The following is an 11014-nucleotide window of genomic DNA, read 5'->3' on the forward strand; positions in this document are numbered from 1 at the left end:
CCAACTGCCCGCAATAAATCGCGTCACCTTCCCTGGCGCCTCCCAAATTTGTACTGCAGCCACCGGTCTCTCGTGTTCCACCTGGCTCCAAATGAGTAGGGCAGCCTCCTCAAAGAGCCCCCCTGGGGCCTTTACTTGGTTTTGCTCCCTGTGGGCCTCAGCAGTAGTGTCCTAGCTCCACTCAACCCTGTCACAAAATGGTGGCGCTGCAGCATGTAGTATGCCGTATAACTTCGCAGTGGGCTCAACCACAGGGTGTGTCTGCTTCCCCAGCAAGCGTGGGGAAGGTCTGCTGTCCCGCCGTATTTCCTTACTTTATGCCTGCATCTTTCGTCACGGGTCTCAGTGCTGCCGTCTGTATTACGCGGCAGCCCCGCAGCGATATTGAATTCGCTGTGTCCTCCTCACACGCACAGGGATCGAGGTGCGTCTCAGAGGCAGCCCCAGGCCTCACACAGGGGTCGCCTCGCGCCGAGCGCTCACCTCTCAGGTCCGCCTCTCCGGTATCTCCGCCGCTCCCGATCGCGGCTGATCTCCACTCGCGTCACCCGTCTGTGGCTCGTAGGGGAGGTCCGGATGCTCTCTGCGTTTCGCACTCAGGCAAGCTCGGGGATTGAGGCCCAGCTCAGCACACCGCTGCCGTCGCTCTATCTTCGGCGCAATTGGTCACTCAGCTGCCAGGAGTGTCACTTACCGCTCCCGCGTTGTTCCAGAGCTCAGGGGGAACTAATATTTATTTGCTACACGTGCCAATTGCAGGATAATTAGAGGATTTTAGGACGGTATTCACGGAGCTCTCGGCTCAAGCGGTCATGTTGGTCGCGAGCAAGCTCTGCCCCCAATTCAACCATAAATTCATAGTGGTCTCTACACTAGGAGCAGCTATTGTTGTGGTTAACATTTGTTGTTGGAGGCTGCTAGCTCCTAGAACCCTGCGCCTCTAGTTCCCCTCACCATGCATCACGTGGGGCTCTCTTGTGTTTATGGGCCTCTGTGTGATGCCATAAAATTTAGATTTTTCACAGCCTGGTGGGCAGAAAATCTGGATTTTATTAGAGACACGGAGGCTAAGATTATTCCTCCACATTGGAACCCTCCCTAATGGAGAAAAGTTCTTGATTTTGTATTGTTGGTTTTTTTTCAGAGTAGCCAGTTTTCACTGATGAAGTTTTTCATTAGAAAGTTATGGATCTTAGAAACTATCTTGTTAGCAACGCCAAAAAAATGGAGAACACTGTGCAGGGGAACTTTATAGCCTATTAGAATGTTATTGAAGTTCTATATTCTTCGATTGTTGCTGCTGTGAGCTGGCAATTGAGGAGATTTGCATAATCTTAGCCCTCGGGTCTTTAATAAAATACAGATTTTCGGCCCATCAGGCTGTGAAAAATCTAAATTCTCTTTCAAATGTCATTTTTTGGATGTCTCTCAGACAAAGCCTTTGTGCAAGGTGATGACAATCACAATAGGCCGCCCCTCCGCCCTCCTCCTGGACCCCCACTCTCAGGACGGCCTATAGGAAGCTTTATAAGATCTAACCAGCATTTCTCTGCTTCTGACAGAACAAGCTAAGGACTGAGAAGAAGAAACTTGAATCTGAGATTGAAAAACTGCGGCGACTCCTGAAAGAAAATGAGCAAACACTGCACGGGAGACTGGAGGAGATGGAGAAGAAAATTACCATGGTAGAAAATGCAAATATCACCAAACTGTCCAATCAAATCACCTCTCTCAATGCCCTGATAACAGAGATAGAAAAGAAGTGTGAGGTGCCCACATGGGAACTCCTAAAGGTGAGATACTGTTTGGCAAATACAACAAAAGAAGGAAGTGAAATATTCATATTTTGTGCGCATTAATAAATGTATGAGTGGAACACACATGATCTCCTGGCAGGGTCAATGCACAGTGACCCCACGCACTCTGACAGCCGCACACAATATACATTCATGGATTATTTACAGTGTCCTACTTGAGGCTGAGAGCCAGATTCAATATACAAGCAGTGTAATGTACAGTGACCTCTTACATTATCATATACAAGTTAATGCAACACACCGAGTAATTCTAATGACAGTAATTAACAGGGATATGAAGGAGCAAAATGTGAAAAAAGCTGGATAAAAATGTAAAGCATAATGTGAGAAAACATCTTAGAAATTTGGAAAGAAACCGAATTCTCCTTTTCTAAGACGTTTGAAAACATTTCTGTTTTAAATTGATTTATTTTCTCCTGATGCAAGTGGTCACCTACTTTCACGTGCACTGACCTCTTGTTAGGGTGACCAGCTATGTAACTAGGCATTTGGATTGGTTGATGGCGTGTTGCCCCAGATAAAGGTAGAGATTTCCACAGGAAACTCTTTAGTTTGAAGAATAGTGACAATTTTATATTACGAGTAACCCTTGATCATATTACAGAGTGTGCAAAATGAATCTCTGCAAATTGCTGCGCGGCAGCATAGAAATTTAATTTAAAACTAGATTTTCTTGACACCATATACAGCAACCAAATTCCTCTCTAATATGGCTTAGGGTGGGGCTAGAGGTGTAAACCTCCTTATCGTGGTCATACCCTGTCACTTTAACAGTGATGCTCGGCTCAAGTATGTTGATTAGTTTACAGCCAAGAAGCTTCCTGAGAAGTAGCTCCATGTAAAGCGCATTGGATGAGGGCAACAGAGAGCATCCCTCCGAGGGTGACGGAGAGCATCCCTCCGAAGGTGACAGAGAGCATCTCTCCGAAGGTGACAGAGAACATCCCTCCGAAGATGACAAAGAGCATCCCTCCGAAGGGTGACAGAGAGCATCCCTCCGAGGGTGACGGAGAGCATCCCTCCGAAGGGTGACAGAGAGCATCCCTCCGAGGGTGACAGAGAGCATCCCTCCGAAGGGTGACAGAGAGCATCCCTCCGAGGGTGACGGAGAGCATCCCTCCGAAGGTGACAGAGAGCATCTCTCCGAAGGTGACAGAGAACATCCCTCCGAAGATGACAAAGAGCATCCCTCCGAAGGGTGACAGAGAGCATCCCTCCGAGGGTGACGGAGAGCATCCCTCCGAAGGGTGACAGAGAGCATCCCTCCGAGGGTGACAGAGAGCATCCCTCCGAAGGGTGACAGAGAGCATCCCTCCGAGGGTGACGGAGAGCATCCATCCGAGGGTGACAGAGAGCTTCTCTCCGAAGGTGACAGAGAACATCCCTCCGAAGATGACAAAGAGCATCCCTCCGAAGGTGACAAAGAGCATCACTCCGAAGGGTGACAGAGAGCATCCCTCCGAAGGGTGACAGAGAGCATCCCTCCGAAGGGTGACAGACAGCATCCCTCCGAGGGTGACGGAGAGCATCCCTCCGAGGGTGACGGAGAGCATCCATCCGAGGGTGACGGAGAGCATCCCTCCGAGGGTGACGGAGAGCATCCCTCCGAGGGTGACAGAGAGCATCCCTCCGAAGGGCGACAGAGAGCATCCCTCCGAAGGGTGACAGAGAGCATCCCTCCGAGGGTGACGGAGAGCATCCCTCCGAAGGTGACAGAGAGCATCTCTCCGAAGGTGACAGAGAACATCCCTCCGAAGATGACAGAGAGCATCCCTCCGAAGGGTGACGGACAGCATCCCTCCGAGGGTGACGGACAGCATCCCTCCGAGGGTGACGGATAGCATCCCTCTGAAGGTGACAGAGAGCATCCCTCCGAGGGTGACGGAGAGCATCCCTCCAAGGGTGACGGAGAGCATCCATCCGAGGGTGAAGGAGAGCATCCCTCCGAGGGTGACGGAGAGCTTCCCTCCGAGGGTGACGGAGAGCATCCCTCCGAGGGTGACGGAGAGCATCCCTCCGAGGGTGACGGAGAGCATCCCTCCGAAGGGTGACAGGGAGCATCCCTCCGAAGGGTGACAGGGAGCATCCCTCCGAAGGGTGACAAAGAGCATCACTCCGAAGGGTGACGGACAGCATCCCTCCGAGGGTGACGGACAGCATCCCTCCGAGGGTGACGGATAGCATCCCTCCGAAGGTGACAGAGAGCATCCCTCCGAGGGTGACGGAGAGCATCCCTCCAAGGGTGACGGAGAGCATCCATCCGAGGGTGAAGGAGAGCATCCCTCCGAGGGTGACGGAGAGCTTCCCTCCGAGGGTGACATAGAGCATCCCTCCGAGGGTGACGGAGAGCATCCCTCCGAGGGTGACGGAGAGCATCCCTCCGAAGGGTGACAGGGAGCATCCCTCCGAAGGGTGACAGGGAGCATCCCTCCGAAGGGTGACAAAGAGCATCACTCCGAAGGGTGACAAAGAGCATCCCTCCGAAGGGTGACAGAGAGCATCCCTCCGAGGGTGACGGAGAGCTTCCCTCCGAAGGTGACAGAGAGCATCTCTCCGAAGGTGACAGAGAACATCCCTCCGAAGATGACAAAGAGCATCACTCCGAAGGGTGACAGAGAGCATCCCTCCGAGGGTGACAGAGAGCATCCATCCGAGGGTGACGGAGAGCATCCCTCTGAAGGTTTCAAAGAGCATCACTCCTCTCCTACTCCTTCTGCCGGTACCTCCACCTTTTGCAGGGCACTCCTCTAGTGCCCCTTCTTCTTGTACCTCCTTCTCCAGCAGACCACTCTTATGGTACTCCTTCTTGTACCTCCTCCTCCAGCAGACCACTCTTATGGTACTCCTTCTTGTACCTCCTCCTTCAGCAGACCACTCTTATGGTACTCCTTCCTGTACCTCCTCCTCCAGCAGACCACTCTTATGGTACTCCTTCTTGTACCTCCTCCTCCAGCAGACCACTCTTATGGTACTCCTTCTTGTACCTCCTCCTCCAGCAGACCACTCTTATGGTACTCCTTCCTGTACCTCCTCCTCCAGCAGACCACTCTTATGGTACTCCTTCTTGTACCTCCTCCTCCAGCAGACCACTCTTATGGTACTCCTTCTTGTACCTCCTCCTCCAGCAGACGACTCTTATGGTAATCCTTCATGTACCTCCTCCTCCAGCAGACCACTCTTATGGTACTCCTTCTTGTACCTCCTCCTCCAGCAGACCACTCTTATGGTACTCCTTCATGTACCTCCTCCTCCAGCAGACCACTCTTATGGTACTCCTTCTTGTACCTCCTCCTCCAGCAGACCACTCTTATGGTACTCCTTCTTGTACCTCCTCTTCCAGCAGACCACTCTTATGGTACTCCTTCTTGTACCTCCTCCTCCAGCAGACCACTCTTATGGTACTCCTTCATGTACCTCCTCCTCCAGCAGACCACTCTTATGGTACTCCTTCATGTACCTCCTCCTCCAGCAGACGACTCTTATGGTACTCCTTCTTGTACCTCCTCCTCCAGCAGACCACTCTTATGGTACTGCTTCTTGTACCTCCTCCTCCAGCAGACGACTCTTATGGTACTCCTCCTTGTACCTCCTCCTCCAGCAGACCACTCTTATGGTACTCCTTCATGTACCTCCTCCTCCAGCAGACCACTCTTATGGTACTCCTTCTTGTACCTCCTCCTCCAGCAGACCACTCTTATGGTACTCCTTCATGTACCTCCTCCTCAAGCAGACCACTCTATGGTACTCCTTCTTGTACCTCCTCCTCCAGCAGACCACTCTTATGGTACTCCTCCTTGTACCTCCTCCTCCAGCAGACCACTCTTATGGTACTCCTTCATGTACCTCCTCCTCCAGCAGACCACTCTTATGGTACTCCTTCTTGTACCTCCTCCTCCAGCAGACCACTCTTATGGTACTCCTTCTTTTACCTCCTCCTCCAGCAGACCACTCTTATGGTACTCCTTCTTGTACCTCCTCCTCCAGCAGACGACTCTTATGGTACTCCTCCTTGTACCTCCTCCTCCAGCAGACCACTCTTATGGTACTCCTTCATGTACCTCCTCCTCCAGCAGACCACTCTTATGGTACTCCTTCTTGTACCTCCTCCTCCAGCAGACCACTCTTATCGTACTCCTTCATGTACCTCCTCCTCCAGCAGACCACTCTTATGGTACTCCTTCTTGTACCTCCTCCTCCAGCAGACCACTCTTATGGTACTCTTTCTTCCAGTGCCTCCTCCTCTTGCAGGGCACTCTTCTAGTACTCCTTCTGCCAGTACCACCTTTTGCAGGACACACCTCTAGTAATCCTGTTCGTACCTCCTTCTTCTGAAGAACACTCTTCTAGTATCCCTTCTCTTCATACTTCCTCTTACAGGACACTCTTCTAATACCCCTTCTGCTCGTACCTCCTCCCCCTCCCGGGCACTTCTCTAGTACCCCATTTGCTTGTACTTCCTACTGCAGGCCCCTCATCTAGTACCCCTTCTACTCGTACCTCCTCCTCCTAGGCACTCTTCTATTGCCCTTCTGCCAGTACCTCCTTCTCTTGCAGGACACTCTTCTAATACCCCTTCTGCTTATACCTCCTCCTGGGCACACTTCCAGTACCTCTTCTGCTCGTACCTCCTTCTGCAGGGCAATCTTGTAGTACTGATTCAGCTCTTAACAACTCCATCAAAACACTATTATAGTAATCCTTCTGTTCCTACTCCTTCTTCTGAACAACACTCTTCTAGTTCCTCTTCTTTTCGAACCTTCTCCTCCTGGGCACACTTCCAGTACCTCTCTGCTCGTACCTCCTCCTGGGCACACTTCCAGTACCTCTCTGCTCGTACCTCCTCCTCCTGGGCACACTTCCAGTACCTCTTCTGCTCGTACCTCCTCCTGGGCACCCTTCCAGTACCTCTCTGCTCGTACCTCCTCCTGGGCACACTTCCAGCACCTCTCTGCTCGTACCTCCTCCTCCTGGGCACACTTCCAGTACCTCTTCTGCTCAGTGAGTTGGCCTCTTCAAATGAGGTAGATCCAGCTCCTTCAGCAGGGTTAGGACCCCAAGTCCCTTGCACCGCTCCTTACTCACCAGTCAGAAGTGCTGATGACTTTACAAGGCAGGCTTCTCTCTTGGGGGTTCTAATTCACCAACGCCTTTCTCCAGCAGACGGCTCCTCTATTCTATAGGCAGCCGACAGCTCCTCTATTCTATAGGCAGTCGACAGCTCCTCTATTCTATAGGCAGCCTACAGCTCCTCTATTCTATAGGCAGCCGACAGCTCCTCTATTCTATAGGCAGCTGACAGCTCCTCTATTCTATAGGCAGCCGACAGCTCCTCTATTCTATAGGCAGCTGACAGCTCCTCTATTCTATAGGCAGCCGACAGCTCCTCTACTCTATTGGCAGCCACAGCTCTCCTTGCGGGGGTCCTTTCCAGGTTGCCCTCACCTGTAAGGAAGCAGCAATCAAGGATCCTGGCTCTAAACTGATATATAGTTATCTCCATCAGCGCGTTGTGGGTCTTGACACTGGTGAAAGAGACTCCTGGCACAGTGACCTGGGTTTCTTACTAGTATTTGTCCTAGTTTTTTTTAGATGTAGAGGAAAATTCGAGAGCTCCATCTCTGGTGCTGGTTTCAGGCAGTTCTGACATTTTATTTTTCAGCACAGACTGGTCAGGCTAAAGTCTTTGTCACTCAATCTTGGCAGGAAGAGAGAGTGGAGCTGTGTGTGCCGTGACAGAGGAAACTGAGGCAAAGGTTCAGAAGAGAGGCCTTCCCTCCCGGCTTCTGCACAGAACTGCATCAACTCTTCTGGGGATGAAGGATGCAGGAAATGAGCAGTGAATGTCCTTCAGAACATCATTTGTCTCCCTCAATCCTTTCCTTTCACAGACGTCTGGTCCGCCTCGAAGACCTCAAGAAGATTTCCTCAATCTACCTCCCTATCTGGCAGGTCCCTCCATCCTCCATCATATGTACTATTCACACATAGGGGATCCAAAATAGACTCCTGTCCCCATACATTAAATCACAATAGACACACTCTGTCCTCACCCAACTCCCATATGTAGCACAAATGTAACATCCACTCTCTCCGTTGGTGTCTAGGCGCTATAGATTACAGCCTGTAGCTAAACTGTAACAAAGATTATAGTGTGTGAGACCCCATTAGGATGACACACATCACTGCAGAGGTCCAAATACCTGTATTCAGAGCGTGACATACAGAGTGTTCATGAGAAGGAACCAGTCTCCATTTGCCGCTCTAGCTGTGCTCTCAGTGTGTGTGATATCACCTGTAGGTCTTGTAAAATGTCTCCTTGACGGGTGGAAATCATTCATGATTTATAATATTATGTGAAGTTCTCCATGTGCTGGGTCATATGACACAGATTAGAATATACCAGACAATGCAGTGTCATGTGACCCCATTCGAAATATCATAGACTGTGTCATTTTGCCTCATTCAGTAAATCCTACACTGCACTGCTTCATGTGATAACATTCAGAATTTCACAGATTGTGTCATGTGACTTGTTTTGGACCAGCAGACTGTGTCATGTAAACTCATTCATATCACCCACTGCTATGTCATGTGACCAGGGAAGTTGATTCTAGGAGTGGGCGGCAAACTCTGCTTCTTTGGCACAGTTTTGCCACATTCTGTGCTCTGCTTGGAGCACGGAGTTTGGCAAAAACTCTGCCTGACGCTGGCAGAGCAGAGTTTGGCGCCCACCCTACCAACACTGCTCAGACATCAATCTGCTCCCAAATATGCGAGTGGGAAAACTAGCTGCTTACATGGGCATTGTGGGCTTTGTGCATCTCTGAAAAGCCCGAAAGCTGTAAAATGCCTGCACACATCCGTGTCCACACTTTCCAGTTCGTCTGAAAACTATGCCCTTCAACACCCTTTAACGTCCTTCAACGTCCCCTTTCATTCTGGCGACAAAGCTGAATTCACAATATAAAACATCTGCTTCCACCAGTAACACTGAAGACGGTGCGGAAGTACGGCAGGATTTGCTGTTGCTGTTGTTACAGTGTTACAGAGTTGTCACAGAGTGCCATAGCTGTTGGCCCGAGACAGGTTCACCTTCTCCTAATATATAGGTAAGTGGTCCCCGCTTCCTCCTGATGCAATGCCCCTATAGGCCGCTACTTGCTCACATTGGATTCTTCGTATTTGTTGTTATGATCTGCTGGTAAATAATATGCGCAGTTCACACAGCATGTCGTAAGTTGGACAATAACATCAGAATATTGGAATTCTCTATGGGAGGGTGACGCAGGCAGCGGACGTGTGCGGAATAGGTGCACGACTGTCCCTCTTGCAACTCCCGCTCGTTCTACAGTGGTTACTTTTTACTGCATGAAACCGTTGGTGCTGCCCGTAATCCGTGTACACCAGGGGTCTCCAACCTTTTCTGTAGCGCGAGCTACTTCTGATCAGTAAAATCATTGGGAGCTACTAAAGGCCGAGCAACTGGTGATTGTTCCCGGAGTCCCCCCTAGTACCCACTAATAAAGTACCGCAAACCGGAGCCAGGAAACGATTTTACATTTCTCTCATTATTTTATTACAATTTATAATGCATTCAATGAGGGTCTTTAGGCGCTGCCCATAGACCGTAGTCGATAGGAGATTAAGTCATTTGCCCAGAATCAGAGGATGTCGAGCCTATGCCGAGACGCGAACCTGGATCCCCAGGTTCGACGTCAGAAGCTCTGGCCCTTACGCCATACCCTCTCAGTCATTTAAATTCAATGAAAAGAAATGTAAAATAATATTCCTGGCTCCGGTTTGTGGCCAGGAATATCTCTGAATATACTTGTATGTATTTAAAAATAAAAGATCCCTGTGAAACGCTGATTTAATTTACATGATCAGTCCTCGAAAAATTTTAAAAATGCATGTCTACTTTCTTGAATACTCTACTGAGAATCTAGAGTGCAGCTAATAATTCAACAAGACACACACACGCCGCAGTTGGCGCGTGGGGGTTTCCGAGATGGGATCTTGCGAGAGGGATGGGATACGAACCCCCGAAACAACACTGTATGCTCACGTTTCCAGTTATCTCTGGACACGGAGTTGTGAACATGCACCACCCGCTTCCCACCAGTCAGCCCGCACTGCTAAAAGAGCAAGTATTTAAGGGGCCATTCCTGAGGTAACAGTATCATTTTTCATTTAGCTTTATATAGCGCAAACTCAACCAGAAGGTATCAGAGCTCTTTACATGAGCACCAGGTGCGTTTCAGACGAACACATTCATTTTGTTAGGCACGGGGAGATTAACTGGCTTGCCAGAATCACAGGATGTTCAGCATCCTACCGAGGCCTGAACCGGGTTCCCCAGCTGCAAGGTTCACCATTTTAGCCATTAGGCCACATCCTCTTCTAATAATATCACACACCTGAATTGTGTACCTGCCACTATTGTTTAAGATGTGGGAGCTGGAGCGGATTCCAGGGTCGTGCAAGTGCCAGCTAGTATAAAAGCTATTAGCTAACGGGGGCTGTTGTTGGTTATTCATTTTGGACGGCACCCAGAAGGTCATGCTGCAGGGTGCTGAAGAGGAACCCCCCATCATGTCACTTGACTCTGAGAGAACGGCACACTGCACTGACGGAAACTCACCAGCACAAACACGCACACAAAAGGGCTTTTTAAGTGTAATAATGTTTATATTAGACTTTTAGTTACCTGAATTCAACGATCAGCAACACGTGGGGGGCTGCAAGCGTGTCAAGCTGTACCATTTCCAGAGAATGGCTTGGTGGAGCGGGAGCTCAGCCAGCTTCTGAAGCAGCTGATGCACTTCTGTTTCTAGAGAAAGCTTCACATCCACAGGCGCCGCACTAGCAAAGCAGCTGATGCACTTCTGTTTCCAGAGAAAGCTTCTCATCCACAGGCGCCGCACTAGCAAAGCAGCTGATGCACTCCTGTTTCTAGAGAAAGCTTCTCATCCACAGGCGCCGCACTAGCAAAGCAGCTGATGCACTTCTGTTTCCAGAGAAAGCTTCACATCCACAGGCGTCCACTAGCAAAGCAGCTGATGCACTTCTGTTTCTAGAGAAAGCTTCACATCCACAGGCGCCGCACTAGCAAAGCAGCTGATGCACTCCTGTTTCTAGAGAAAGCTTCTCATCCACAGGCGCCACACTAGCAAAGCAGCTGATGCACTTCTGTTTCT

The 11014-nt window shown here is 50.1% G+C and overlaps 1 protein-coding gene across 1 annotated transcript in view; it reads left to right on the top strand.

Moving 5' to 3' along the window:
• The window catches only part of LOC146771209 (E3 ubiquitin-protein ligase TRIM11-like), a 43228-nt gene extending 41348 nt beyond the window's left edge, over nucleotides 1–1880 (top strand). Inside the window, exon 3 of the mRNA XM_085640292.1 lies at nucleotides 1563–1880. Coding sequence (XP_085496418.1) covers nucleotides 1563–1859 — 297 coding nt within the window. The 3' untranslated portion in view covers nucleotides 1860–1880. The remainder of the gene's footprint in view (nucleotides 1–1562) is intronic.
• The last annotated feature ends 9134 nt before the right edge of the window (nucleotides 1881–11014 follow it).

This window comes from Triturus cristatus, unplaced genomic scaffold (genome assembly GCF_964204655.1).
Source record: "Triturus cristatus unplaced genomic scaffold, aTriCri1.1 SCAFFOLD_255, whole genome shotgun sequence".
NCBI classification, from domain to species: domain Eukaryota; kingdom Metazoa; phylum Chordata; class Amphibia; order Caudata; family Salamandridae; genus Triturus; species Triturus cristatus.